Source organism: Glycine max, chromosome 11, assembly GCF_000004515.6.
Source record: "Glycine max cultivar Williams 82 chromosome 11, Glycine_max_v4.0, whole genome shotgun sequence".
In the NCBI taxonomy this organism is placed as follows: Eukaryota; Viridiplantae; Streptophyta; class Magnoliopsida; order Fabales; family Fabaceae; genus Glycine; species Glycine max.
The window spans coordinates 11382273-11397247 of record NC_038247.2 but is presented as its reverse complement, the minus strand read 5'-3'; the positions used below and the strand labels follow the sequence as shown (position 1 = coordinate 11397247).

General features: G+C 35.9%; 1 protein-coding gene and 1 long non-coding RNA gene across 3 annotated transcripts; one reads left to right on the top strand and one right to left on the bottom strand.

Annotated features, from left to right (window-relative positions):
- Positions 1 to 746: 746 nt before the first annotated feature.
- LOC102669661 (uncharacterized) lies at positions 747 to 2065 on the bottom strand. The gene is made up of 2 exons (XR_416745.4): positions 1424 to 2065; positions 747 to 1282 (listed from the first exon to the last, which is right to left on the bottom strand). It is a non-coding gene; the product is annotated as an uncharacterized lncRNA (long non-coding RNA).
- A 3587-nt stretch (positions 2066 to 5652) lies between these two features.
- On the top strand, positions 5653 to 14622 carry LOC102669351 (uncharacterized). 2 transcript variants are annotated; one of them, XM_006590951.4, is made up of 12 exons: positions 5653 to 6024; positions 6135 to 6338; positions 6441 to 6676; positions 6779 to 6870; positions 7005 to 7159; positions 7594 to 7730; positions 7851 to 8042; positions 8134 to 10308; positions 10443 to 12004; positions 12103 to 12211; positions 12582 to 12662; positions 13798 to 14622. In XM_006590951.4, the coding sequence occupies exons 1-12, from the start codon at positions 5883 to 5885 to the stop codon at positions 13867 to 13869; spliced, it is 5157 nt and encodes a 1718-aa protein (XP_006591014.1). In that variant the 5' UTR covers positions 5653 to 5882; the 3' UTR covers positions 13870 to 14622. The 2 variants fall into 2 exon arrangements, with proteins under 2 accessions (XP_006591014.1, XP_006591013.1); XM_006590950.4 differs by having other exon boundaries at positions 10440 to 12004.
- The last annotated feature ends 353 nt before the right edge of the window (positions 14623 to 14975 follow it).

The window sequence follows — 14975 nt, the reverse complement described above, 5'->3', positions numbered from 1 at the left end:
GTCATGATAAGCCGGCCGGACCCTAGGAAAAAAGTTTGAATTAGTTTGCGAGCCTCTTCGGTAATGAATACACATGTCTTTTTTTATTACTTTTATTTCCAGTTCTGTCTGGTTTTGTTCTTTTTTTTGCTGCATACTGTCTGGTTTTGTATTATGAGTAATTCATTCATTCAATATTACATGCAATTACATTATATGTATAAAAAATCGTATTACTATGTCCCTCAATAACATAAAAGATTTCATGTAAACAGCATTTTAAATACTCATTTTATAAAGAAATAAAAATAATGATAATAGTAAATAGAATCTAATGTAGGATGAAATGGAGTTAGAATTCCAAACGAAAATAAAATGCATATGAATTGTGTATTATTTCTAATTATCTCTAGCAATTCCTAATATGAATGTTCTGAAATTATAATTAGAGTTAATTACATTAATCCTCTTGAGATTTGCATTAGTTGTACTTCTCTTTTTTTCTAACCTACATAAAACTCCCTAATTTTTTGGGTCTCGTAACGGTAACACCCCCTGTCCCCTTAACATCATTAAATTGTTAACGGACTTGTGCATATGAGTGGCACATAATTTTTTAATAATGTTTTCTTCCAAAAACACCCTCATCCCCTTCCTTGAGCACTTCCAATTTTTGTTACGAAATTTCAGCAACTATCTCTCTTCAATGAATTATATTTTCATTACGCAATGCACACTACACTCTTCAATAAAACACAACATCATAAAACACAAAATTGAACCTTTATTCTAAAATTCCAGCAACGTGAGATGAACTAAACGACACTAGCAAGACAAAAACTTAAACAGATGGAACCTTATTCAAAAAACCCAAAACTGAGATGAATAATATCACACCAGCAACTTCCAAAACCAACATTTATATTCATGAAATTGTATACTTAACCTACTTCACCAAACATAAAAGCAAGATTAAAAAATTCACTAATCATTCCACAAAATTATCCACCGAGGAAATTTTCTAAAATGGGTAATTAGTCGAATAAATGGAAACGTTGCATTCTTCGCCAACGACTTTGCCGTCTTCGTCCACCACTTCTTCGACGCGCTCGGCCTCTCCCCCTCAAGAACTATGCCGACACCAAAAAAACACAACCCGGAGCTCAAACCCCGATTCCCTCACGCAAGAAAAAGTCGTCGATCAGATCTCTGTTGTCCTCGAGCTCCTTTGCCTCCACCACCGCAACGTCTGGTTCAAGTGGCAGCAGCGCCTCCCATGCGTCATCACCAAACTGTGCGTCCTCTGTTAGAAAAATAAAATAAAATAAAAGGAATAAGTAAGAATAACATCAAAAGCCTTAAACTAAATAACAAACCAATAATAACAAAGGAAGAACTTCAGAACATGGATTGATGATACAACTAGGAAAATTTGATTTTACACCTCTCTCAATATAAAACAATCCGTTGAATTGATTCCCATCATCTACAAGATCCCGAAAGTTCTTGCTCTTAATAACTTTTTATAAAAAATAAGAGAAGAAATTTAGAAAAAAATAAGTTTTTTCTATTTGTGTCACTTGGATAGAGAGAGTGAAGTGATATATATATAGAGAGAAAGATAGATAGATAGAGCCCAAGTGTGATATCTTACAAAAAAAATGCAACATCTTTTGAATGTTAACAAACCAACTATAAAGCAAACAAAGATACTTCAACAAGTGCAACCTAAAGGATAAAAAAGAAACTTAAAAAAGCAAATATTTACTAACATTCTCCTATATAATTTAAAATTTTAAAATATTTTAAAAAACACAATTTGTGTAGAAACATAAAAGAAAAAAATGTAATATTGTATTTCAGTATAAGAAACCTTCCGGATTTGAGTCTTATACCTAGTGTTTATGAACTTTCACCCGAGAAAGATGTAGAGACTTACTTGTTTTGAACTACATCTTCTTTAATCAAATTTTAGTACATAACTTTTAAGTTCTAATCAATGGATGTGCGTTACATGACATTCCGCATGTATCTTATTTCGTAAGTGTCACTTAAAAATTAGTTCATATCTCATCGTGGCAGCCTCACCACCTCACTTACTAGATGAATCCTCAAAGAGGGGTTTGTGACTCCCAACCCTACAATAATTATCATCGGATCCATTAAGAAGTATTTTTTTTAGACAAAAAAAATAACATTTGTAAATACCTTAACCTTAATATTGTCACAATTTACAATACACCTCGTCATAGGAATAAGAAACGGAACAACTTCACAAAATTTTATTTTAGTGTACTTTAGTCAACAAACAATTTTGTTATTACCCGTTGAACTCTACTCATGAGATCACCAATCACACAGAGAGAAGTATCCATTGTTGTGACTAAATAATGAACTCTAGTCTCATTCCCTTCGATAACTCAAGTACTTGTTGGCGCATCAACCCTTTTGTACACGGATCTACAATATTATTTTCTGACCTGACAAAGTCAAAAGAAATAACATAATGAGAAATCAAATTTCTGATAGACTTATGTCTCACTCTTGAGTATCTCATTTTTTCATTAAAATTTGTGTTAGTAACTTTAGAATAAGACATTGACAACAAGGAAATTTTTTTAGGGTTAACACAGTTTCAGATAAAAAGAGTAGCAGTGACAATTGACCATAAATTTTACCGCTGTATGTTGAGGCTGCTCTGCATCAGCATGTGCATCTGCAAGTGCTTTGTCCATAGTCGTTGCTGCCACCGGCTGTTGGGGAACATATGCTTCAACAAATGTGTCATCGCGCACCGTAGGTGGATGTCTAGGAAGATCCCCAGTCTATGCGGTAGTCATGAAGGGATGAGATATCATGTAAAACCACTCCATATAGTCTGCAACACATTGTTCAGGCGCAAGACATATCTAACCCACCGGCGCAAGGTATTTAGAAAACTGAATCTATCTATCATCAATCTCTTATGCAGATAGACATAGAGCAGCAGGGTGTGGTGGAATGGTCTACACGTACCCAAACTATTGCACAACCCTCTATAGCCGGTGTATGACAATAGATGGACCCCAATGGATGTGTCCGAAAAATAAAGAGATCGGCTCAAACTCTCTGAATGCGTGGTGGTCACCATAGGAAATCCAACACACAACATTAGATGTCAATCTATCCAGACACTTACGATATGTCGACACTGGTAATGCCTGCCTAGACTTTCAACGACGAGCACGTGGTTTCCTCTCATCATAATCTTCAGCAGCAATAGCAGAAACAACTGAAGGAAAATGCTCGTAGATTCAATCCTACACGTATTTTAAAAACAACAAAACAATCAAAACAAATACTCAATATAAACTAAAGAACTAAAAATAAATTAAAAAAAAATAAAATTACTTGTAAAAATGTGATATATCCTACAAGTTGTCTGGCGTTGCTCTTTGACGCATCATTCAAATTGTGATACATATGGACCAGTGCAACAACTCCCCATGCGTAGCTTTCACTTTGCTTCAGGTCACGAAATGTGTCCACGAATACCACATGCACGTCTGTGACATTCTTGTTAGCAAAGAGTGTGTAACCTAACATATGCAACAAATATGCTCAAGTTGTCACAGTCCACTATGCTGCATCACATTTACTTTGATATATGTCTCGCAGCCAGGATAGACAAACATATGCCTCGTGGTATTGTACCGTCTCAGTTCCTGCCTCTTTAGAACTTACTCAAGCAATTCAACTAAGAGGAAGACGACATCATCCACATGAACATCCTCAAAGCTATGGAAGACGCTTGTATTGGACAGATGTAACAACAATGCCACATCATCCAGGGTGATAGTCACCTCTGCTACCGGTAGATGGAAACTACTAGTTTCCTTATGCCACCTCTCCGCAAAAGAAAGCATAAGTCCCCGATCACCAGTGTCCATCGAACATGCGATCAAATGACTTAATCTTGTGGCAGTCACTAAGCCTTCAATCTTAGGAGCAAGCCTGCCAAATTTCTCTACCTTCTTTCCATAGGAGGGCAACTTCAACTCAGGATGTTCTTGAAAATAAAAATATAAATCATTTGAACAATAATAATAAATACTTATGAAAATATTATTAATTTTGAAATATAACTATCTCTCCATTCCAAATTGTCACAACCACATGATGAACATAGTCCATCAAAACTGATGTGTCATGAGGCCCGCTTGGAAAATCCTTGGCATCACTAACTACATCATTAGTTGGTGCCTCTTAAGGTTGTTCATGACCTCTTTAGAAACATGATCCACATGTTCAACATCCTCAACAACATGTGCAGGAGCGGCTTTTCGTTGCCTATGTGCAGATGTTGTGGGCCTTCGCCGCTTGGGGCCTTCATCGGCATCACGACTTACTTTTCTACATAATGCTCTTCCGATAACTCTACTTAAAGTCCAACCCAAACCTCTGATTCTAACTATAATCTGCACATTAAAATAGCCATAAAAATTAATGTCATTCTTCAAATAATATTTCACTTTCATAAATATATTTTCACCAATTTATTATTTATTTTTGAAAAAACTTTTATATATTCTTAAATCAATATACATTTTTTAAAAACAAATATATTTATACACTAGACATCAGTAATTCTAGTAAACATAAATATATGATAAAAATGTTACAAATAACTATTTCAAATTTCAAATATAATTAATTTGCATAAACAAATAAGAAAAAAATTAATTTATTGAATTAAATAATTATTACAAATCAATTGAAAATAAAATTATAATTAATTAATTAATTACATTTTTAAAACATACAACAATACTTTTTTATTAAATAAATTTTAAAACAACTAAATAATTTAATTATTAATTAATTAATTAATTAAAATAGAGTAAATTAATATAAATTGTCAATCCGTATGACTTATACAGATCTCCTTCTACACCCAAGAATGACAATGGCAACGCAAAATAAACCAGAACACATGAGGAAATACTTACCACAACAAAGGAGAAATCGAGGACAAACCACGACTGAGTGACAATCGACACCAATGACTGCGAACGATGGCAGCAACGGCGAAAGAAACACGAAAGCAACAAAAATGGCATAGCGGAGCTATATGGAAACACAGAGAAGAAGGACTGCACAAGAGAAGGGAAGATTTTTTTAAATTCATGTGAAAGACATTTTTGTCATTTCATATTAATTGCTGGGTGTACCAGCAATTCTGCAAGGTGCCGAAAGTAACTCTCCTAACAACTAGATCCGGTGTAGCCCAATCACCCACCCTACCGTTGGGACATGCAAGGTGCACCCAGCAATTAGGTGAATGGGCAAAATTGCCCTTGCGTTAAAAAAAATAATTTCTTCTTCTGGAAGAACAATTTGTGTTCTGACGGAAGAACCTTCTTCCGAAAAGCTTACGGAAAAAGGTTCTTCCGGTAAAATAAATTGTTCATCCGGAAGAACCTTCTTCCGGAGAAGTTACCGGAAGAACTTCTTCCGATAATTTCTCCAAAAAAAGGTTCTTCTGGTAGAATAAATTGTTCTACTGAGAAAACCTTCTTCCTGAAGAAGGAATTATTTTTTTAACACAAGGACAATTTTACCCATTCACCTAATTGCTGGGTGCATCCAGCAATGCACCAGCAATGTTGCTGGTGCACCTAGCATGTCCCCCTACCGTTGGATGGTTTTTCGTAAATCCACAACACCCTCGTGCCTCATCTCGTAAAATCCGCGTCACTAACGTGCCAAAACGACAACGCTCGTTCCCGCTCGCCATCGTTTCAAATTGCGAACGAATTTGCAAAAGCACACACTGTAACCGATCCATTCCCACATCACACAAAATACAAAAACTACAACTAACATAGAAGAAGATGAAGAAGTGATATCACAATCACATTATCATGGATTCCATTTCTAACCTTCCGCTCCTAGAGATCGCAGGCGAAGACGATTCGTTGCTCTTCGATGTTTCCGCAGCGTCCACCACCGATGTTTTCTCTTGCTCCCCTCTCCTACCTCTCAGATCTAATCCTCCTCAACACGGTTAGGGTTTTTCTATTTCGTTTTCTCTTTCTCTTTTTTTTTTTGAATTTCTGGATTATTTATCATGTATAATTGTTGATTTGATACTGATTTGAGTAATGCGGCTGCAGAAGGAAGAGAAGGTGGTGGCGCTGTGGATTCCGAAAATCAAAGAAGTTCCTCGGTTAGTGACAGAGCGAACAAAGAGAACGCGGATTGGAACACACTGCAGAAGCTTAGCTTGGAGCCTCAGCAAATGAAGAGGAAGAAGAAAGGAGGCGGTTACAATTTGCGTAAGAGCTTGGCATGGAACCGAGCTTTCTTTACTGAAGAAGGCATTCTCTTCTCTCCATTGTCCATTAATTAACTGTGAAAGATTGATTAACACTAATTGTTATTAATTAATTAATTGATTGATTCTAAACCCTACTTTTCAGGTGTTTTGAACCCGGCAGAGCTTTCTATTATTAGTGGCACTGCCACTCCTAAGGCAGGGTTGAATTTGGAAGTAATCCTTGAAGAAGAGTCCGTTGGCACTTCGATAGAGTTGCAGGACATTGAAGAAAATTTGTTCATGCATTCATCCGATGCTGTTCCTGTTGAAGATAGGAAGATTGGCTTATCTCCAAAGCCTGCTGCATTAGCTAAAGCTTCTCCGGCCCCGGTTTCCAAAGTCTGTCTTTAATTATACTCTTTGCACAAATAATGATAGTTTATCGAAATTGAACTCTTTCTGATTTCTGTCACATATTACTTTTGGATACTTGTTTGTTAGGCAAAGAGGAAAGTGCTTACTGTCAATGACTCAGTTGGCAACAGATCCAAACGCAATGCTTGTCCTCCACGGGTGCCAGTAGCTTCATCCTCATATCCTTCCCATTGCTTGTTTAGGATAGATATTAAGTGAAGTGTCTTACATTGTGCCTGTGCTACTGGATTATGTTGTCTTGTGTTTCTTTATCTGTTGAATAGTGGAAGAGTTTACCTTAACCCCTTTGCAAACTAAAAAAAACTGACACAGTAAAAGCTCCAAGTAAAGAATTGAAAGTGACTAGGATACCTGGTCCGAAATCAGATGTTTCTGCAAGTGCAACAACTGCCAGGAGTGGAATGTTGACCACAGGTTCCTTGAAGAGAAATCAGAATGCTCGTCCTGGTTTGTTCTGCAACTTGTGTTTGTTTCTTTTTTTTATCCTTGGAAAGTTGTGCCTTGGTGACTTGTTGGTCATGGGTTCGAATCCGGAAACAGCCTCTTTGCATATGCAAGGGTAAGGCTGCGTACAATATCCCTCCCCCATACCTTCGCATAGCGAAGAGCCTCTGGGCAATGGGGTATGAAGTTTTTTTTTTACTTTGACAAGACTGAATAGGAGAGAATCAAGAGATATAATTTCAAGTACCTTTTATTGTACTCTTGCATAATACAATGTAAAAATGGATCATATAACAAATTTAATTTTGATTGAGGTTTGTAATCTCAATGAACTTCACAAATACAGGTTTCTCTTGAGTAACCAAACATCAACTTCTAACCTTAACAGGAGATGATTTTATTGGTTATATTTTGTTAATTTTGTTTCTCTTCTACAGCCACTAATCTTCAGAAGCATACTGGAGTAAAAGGCCCTTCCAAAAATCCTAAAACTGTCCCAAGTAACCCAAAAGTTGGTCTGGCTGGTAAATGTTCAGTTACTAGAACACTTACCCAGCAGGCTGGGAAACATTTGGTAAGGAACTCAAGAGTCTGTAATTTTTTAACATTCATCACTTGCTCCATCCAGTTTTTAATTCCTTTTATTTAACTATTAGGCATATGATTCATCTCTTGAAACTGCTTGACTGCACAGGATAACTCAGTTTCAGAAACACATCCACCATCTAGAATGCATCAATCAGGAACTGAAGCAAATAAGGTGTCAGAAGCTTGTCTTTCACAAGGTGTTTCTGACATCAGTGAGAAAAGGCAACAGACACAGCTTCAAACAACAAAATTTTCAGGCCTACGGATGCCATCTCCCTCATTGGGATTCTTTTCTCTGGTATGTTTGTTTTAGTTGGTCCATATTTCATATTTAGGTGCATGTATCAGTAAAATAATGCTCATATTCATGCTTATTACTGCTTTTTCAGGCAAAAACTTCCAGTTCACATAGCCAATTACAGAAAAGTTCTAAACCTTGCAAACCTGCTAGGAGTAACATTCCTCAATTACAGAATTTAGAAACAAATTCTGTTAATGAGGCAAGACTACCGCATGCACCTGGAATAAGGTCTCAAATTGTCAAAGGTGCAGCAAAGAATTGCACTGAGGAATTAACCCTTTTAGATGTAAAGTCAGAATCAAGGATGCAAGTGGATAATAAGCAGATGGCTGGTGTAGAGGTGGAACATAATTCTATGGGTTCTGAAAAAATAAGCAAGCAAGAAAAGGTTGAAAACAATCTTGAACATGTCAACATAAAACCTAAGGAACAAGGAGAACTACATAGAAGTGAGAATGCCTCTAGCATGGAGAATGTGATATTCCCTAGACATGAAAAGAAGCTTCTTTCAGTGAGTCAAACTCAAGAGCAGTCAGAGAAAGAGGCTGGTCACCCTGACGTTTTGTCAAACAAGTATCAATCTGTGTTTCAGGAACCACAGTCTATGGACCATCATGGCATGCTGAGAAATTCCATAATGACAGGTAGTATTTCAAATACTGTGCATAATGCCATGGGACAAGATGAAGATGAACAAATCAAACTGTTCGCTTGTGATGTTCTTACTTCCAATGAAAGTTTGGTGCTACAGGCAAAGCATGGTACTTCTTTTAAGGGTAGTAGACTCTCTGAAGAGTTCAAGGAATACAATAGTGTTAAGACTGCATTTTTAAATTCTAGTCTTGTTGATTTGAGTGAAACTGTTTTGGGAGGATCTATACAAGAAATCCCCTTTAAGAATACTGAACAGGTAAATGGTGATGCTGCTGATTTTGTTACAAGTGGAGGAGATGCACAAGTGCATTTATTGAATGCGAATCTCTCAGTTGATTGCAATGAAAGCACTGAAAGTAATTTAGAGGCAGTTAATCAGCAGCTACAAGGGGAACAACTCAAGACTACAAGTGCTGGTATTGTAGGAGAAATTAGTTCATCAAAAGAAGACGAATCTCATGTAAATAGTTGTCAACTAGTCCATATGACAACCTTATCTTCCAAGGGTTCTCCTCAGAAGTCTATACCAGAAATCAATGGTCCGGCTGAAACTGAACCAAAAATAGCTGAAATTGAAGACTGCCAGTTTCCAGTAGATGATCAATCAGGTTTCATTCAGACAAGACCAGAGTTGGAAGGATGTGAGAAGGTTATTGACTCAAAGGCAATGCATGATAGTTCTCAAGCATTTGAATTGGATAGTTTAAGTGAAGATTGTGTGGCTCTTTCTGCACCTGCTTGCAACACTGTGGTAAGCAATGTTTCTTGGGAAAGCAGACCTTTTCAAGAGAATAATGTAGAGATTCTCCATTTTACATCCCAACTATGTCCAGTGGTAAAAGTTGATTTTGATCCGAGTAAAAATGAAATGTCAACCAATAGCTGCCGTATGATTTCTGAGTTGCAGCTTGGAGATGAGGATTCTTCTAGGGATGTTTCAATGCACTATGATGTTCCGATTGATGTCCCTGGAAACTTTGAGCAACAAATTAATAAGAATATATATTCTAAAGCAAGCGAAATGCTTTGTGAAGGTGAGAGTTTAGTACTAAATCATGGTCACTTGCTTGATCAAAGTGAATTTTCTGAAGAATTATCTGCAGATTTCATTTCAAACACCAAAGATTCTATAAGTACTGTTGCTGGAAAATCCTCTGGCTGTTTACAACATACACTACCAGCTCAGTTATCAGTACTGTTGGATGGTGACTGGCTGCCCACAAATACTGCTTCTTCTGAAGAAATCAAGAAAACAAATTTATCTGAGAGTGCATTAGAAGGATGTGATATCCATACAAGTGAGCGCAATGCTTCTAATTATCATATTCAGGCTATGCCTGAAATTAAAGATGGAAATATTGATGTGGATGAAAGGGAAGAGCTTTTACGAATTGATGATTCAAAAGAAGGTTCTTCTGACATATTGCCATTAGTTGAAGCTCAACTCAATGACAACGTGATATCTTCTGAATGCAATTCTTCTATAGAAGTGAGCAAAGATTCTTTTACAGACATAGTTGCTTGGAAATCTGAGGAGGATTGTTCTTTGAGTCAAAGTTCAAACTTCCCGGCTTCAGATAATTTAACCTTCAACACAGGAATCCCACAGGTCTGTTAAGTTAGTCCATTGAAAACTAAAAAAAATTCAGATGAAGCTGAAAATTGAATTTAAAATTTTAATAATTAATTTTTTGGTATATTTTTGTTGAATGTTAGTCAAATTGTTTCTGTTGCATGTAGAAGTTGAATCAAAATTCCCCCCATGGAGATTGGCCGGATACTGTTTCTGCAACTGCTTGTGACACAAAGGTAAACAATGTTTCTCAAGAAAGCCAACCTTGTCATGAGAATGATGTAGGAGATCTCCAGTTTACAGCCCAACTATCTCCAATGGTGAAAGCAGATTTTGATTCCACAGAAAATGATATATCAACTAATAACTGCTGTACCATTTCTGAGTTGGAGCTTAGAGATGATGGTTCTTCTAGGGATGCTTCAATGCACTATGATGGTCAATGTGGTGTCACTGGAAACTTTGAGCAACAAACTAGCATGATTACATATTCTGTAGCTAATGAAATGCTTTGTGAAGATGAGAGTTTAGTGCTAAGTCATGATCACTTGGTTGATCAGAGTGATTTTTCTGAAGTATCTGCAGATTTCGTTTCAAACGCCAAAGGTTCTATTGGTAGTGGAGCTGAAAATCCCTCTGGCCATTTACAACATACAATATTGACTCCATTAGTACAAGAATTTGATCACACCAACAGAGAGACTGAGGAATCACATCTGGAAAATGCACAAGTGCAGTCATTTACTGAAAATCCAGTGGCATACCACTGCAGCAGTAAACACAGTCTTGTTACTGATGATAAATTTCCATTGGCTGATAACAATGATATAAATGAAGATTCTCATCTTTCTGATTTTCAAAGGCTTGGTGCTGTTGTTGGTGTAGATTCCCAGAATGCTGATAACATACTTATTGCTTCTTCTCAAGAAATCAAGAAAACAAGTTTATCTGAGGGTGCATTAGAAGGATGTGATACCCATACAAGTGAGCACAATGCTTCCAATCATCATATTCAAGCTATGCCTAAAAACAAAGAAGGAAATCTTGATGTGGATGAAACAGCAGAGCTTTTGCAAATTTATGATGCAAAAAAAGGTTCTTCAGACATATTGCCAATAGTTGAAGTTCAACTCAAAGATTCCCAGAATGTTGATGACTTACTGCACTTAGATGGTGATTGGCCTCCCACAAATTTTGTCTCTTCTGAAGAATTCAAGAAAACAAATTTATCTGAGGGTGCATTAGAAGGATCTGATATCCATTCAAGTGAGCACAATGCTTCCAATCATCATATTCAGGCTATGCCTGAAAACAAAGATGGAAATCTTGACGTGGATGAAAGAGAAGAGTTTTTGCAAATGGATGACGTGAAAAAAGGTTCTTCAGACATATTGCCATTAGTTGAAGTTCAACTCATTGACAACGTTGTATCTTCTAAATGCAATTCTTCTATAGAAGTGAACAAAGACTCTGTTACGGACGTAGTAACTTGGAAATCAGAGGAGCATTGTTCTTTGAGTGAAAGTTCAAACTTACCAGCTTTAGATGATCTAACAACCTTCAACACAAGAACCCCACAGGTCTGTGAAGTTAGTTCATTGAACAGTACAATTTTTTTAGATGAAGCTGAAACTGATATCTTTGAGAAAGATGAGTTTCCACATACCGACATGCAGCACCAGTCAAATGGCAATATTAATTCTGCAGAAGACAGCAGCAAAATAATTCGTTTGTGAGTATCTTAGTTCTTGATGATATTTGATCAATTACGCCTTGGAATCCTTCCACTTGACAAATTGAGTGATATTTTATTAATTTTTTGAATGGCAGGGAGGATTCTGTAACTAAATGCAAGCAAGAAGTTCCTACAGTGAAGCCTCCACCAAATGCTGCTCCGTTTTCGGATGAATGGTTAGCTGCAATTGAAGCTGCGGGAGAGGTGACTAAGATTTCTTGACTGCACCTGCATATTTTATGACTGATTAATAAGTTTTTGCATGGCGTGGTGTTTCATGCCACTTAAGTGTTGTTTTCCTATTTTTAATTCTTACGTTGCTTTTTTTTGGGCTTTAAACATTAATCCTTTTTTTTCAATATTACCTTTTTAGTATCTTTTGTTTAATGTTAACTTAGTCAAATTTACATTAAAAAATAAAAACTTAGTCAAATTGTTTGTATTGCATATGGAAGTTGAATCAAATTTTTTTGTTAGATTTAGCTGCACAATATCATATATAGACCATTAGTTCTTTGACATGTGGTAGATTATTTTTCGATGTTTAGATTCATCTTACACCTCGTGTTTACAGGAGATTTTAACGATGAAAAGCGGTGCTGTACAAAATTCTCCTCCTGACAAGCCTCAGCAAGAACCAGGTCCTTGGTCCCCGGTAGGTTCATTCTTCAGTATCTAATTCTGATTCAAATTATAAGCACAAAGCTCTAGCGTGAACAGTTGACTTTTTTTTCTTCCTTAAATTGGATACTGAAGTATAAGATTTTTTATTATTATTTTATCAGCAAATGTTAGATGTTAATAATTTGGTAGTTTTTGTTAGCGAAAAGACTCGAAGTCAACCTATTTTTTCTTCCCTTCATCCTTTATCACCAGGTCAACTTTGTATCTCCACTAAAGTATAAGATGACACCATGCCTAGGGATTCTCTCATCTGAATTGTGTTTAGATCAGTATCTCTCTTTTCACGGTTTAAATATTGAAAACCCCGTCAATATTTGTAAACATTCATGGAAAGATGCGACGCAGAAGTTTTGACCTAACGAGGTCACACGAAAAATCTAACGTGAGCTTTATTTTCTACAAACAGCACAACCTAAAAGAACTTATAAAAAAAAAAACCAAGCATAAAGCAAGCCATCCACTTCCACTGCTACAGTGCCTGTGATTCTAAATGGTGCATCATGTCTTTTGTTGTTTCAGAAAATATGAAAAATAAACAGAGGGGACAAACATCGTTTATTGTAGATGTTCCCTGGACCAGAATGGGAATATTCTCTATACTGATTTTATCCTCTTCAATGGTGGCAGGGGACAGCCTCTGCCTGCTCTATTAAAATGGGATATTTTGCAATCTCTTTTTTCCCGTAATCATCTCTACAGAACTCAATGCTTCTTAACTTCAAAAGATGTAATTTGCATGAGAACAGCATTTGATATTGGTATTCCTGTGATCATTTAACCCATTAGAATTAGGATGACAAGAAAGTTCGTGGAGTTGTTCGCATCCTTATTCCTTTATAATGCCTTTTCCTTAGCTTTACACCAATGTAACATCAAAATCACCCCAATTTCTTGGTTGGCTTTAATGTCATGATAATCAACTCAGATTCGCTTCATTCTTTATTGCTAACTATAATCTTTTCTAGTTGAACATCTTAAGAAGTTGCATTGTTACTGTTACTTCCCCTATTTCGTTTGTTGTCTCTTTATCTCTATGCTTTGTATTTTGATGGTATATTATTGTGATTTGCGAGTATTTAATTTATATGTTTCATTTTGGTTTGCAGGTGAGACGTAAGAATCAATCGATTGGACCCTTTGATTGTACCAAACACAATATCCAGCATTCCAGTCCATAATGATATAAAACTGGGATTTAATCTTTATTAATCACTAACCATTTTTTCTTTGCTTGAAACAACCCTTCAGCTTCAGAAGTTTGAAGACGTTGTACGGAGCAAAGTGCTACGCATGTAGAATTGCCCATTGCCACATTTATGTCTTACTCTGAAGATACTTAATAAATAAATAAATCATAAACTGATTGTTGTCAAATTGTAAATTATATTTTTGTACTAGTTTTTACTTTATAGAACTCTAGTTTTTGAAGTTTCCCACTAGGTATAAGATGAGACTAATATACTTTGTTGCCCCCATAAAACTCTAGTTCTTTCATCACACTTTCCTTTCTCTATGTTTTTTTTCTTTGTCTTTTTAATGAATTTTTTTGGAAAAAGATTTAGATATCTTGTCCATTTTTACAAAAAAGAAAAAGAAAAAGAATTTTCACATGTTAAAGAATTTAGTTTCTACAGGCTCGTAAAACTCATTATTATTTAATGATATGTTACTACAATATTTAATAAACTTAAACATATTTTTATGTACTGTTAAACTTATTAAATAATGTAACGACATATTATTACATAATAATAACGCAAAATTCTTTTATATTGACATGCGTTTAAGTTAAACTATTGTGCTTCCTAAAAACTTCACCCTTTCAAACAACCCGAGATTGAGAATTATAAAAAGCTTTCATCCTGACCATGAGAGATAAAAGAAGAATTCTGAAAAGATATCAAGTAATGCATTCCCTCAAGCGTTAAGCCTTTCTGTTTGCACATCTCGTGTAGCCATTCCAAGTAGCATTTTTTTTGTTGACTTAAACTCTCTTCTAGACCCCTCTGGAAAACCATAATTGACCTCATTTCTTCACTAACCAGGTGTGAGAGTAAGTAATAATTTGGAAAAGGAGAAAGGAACACGGATATCTCTTCTATTTCTTCCCAACAAGAAATGGGTGCTTTTCTAAAAAGCTGACTTATCTGACTCGTATTATTACAGAAACATCGCAATATAAAATCCATAAATCACGCATTAAACTATGAAAAGTCATCATGCATTCAATTTTCTAACCATAAAGGAAGTACTTTTCTAAAAAAAAAAGGCTCACTGAATTTAA

What these genes read in the sequence shown, in the direction of transcription:
- LOC102669351 (XM_006590950.4), top strand. Translation starts at nt 5,883, where the DNA reads ATGGATTCCATTTCTAACCTTCCGCTCCTAGAGATCGCAGGCGAAGAC. An exon ending in TCAACACAGGAATCCCACAG is followed by an intron (nt 10,309 to 10,439) that starts GTCTGTTAAGTT and finishes TGTTGCATGTAG; the next exon opens with AAGTTGAATCAAAATTCCCC. An exon ending in CAATTGAAGCTGCGGGAGAG is followed by an intron (nt 12,212 to 12,581) that starts GTGACTAAGATT and finishes TCGTGTTTACAG; the next exon opens with GAGATTTTAACGATGAAAAG.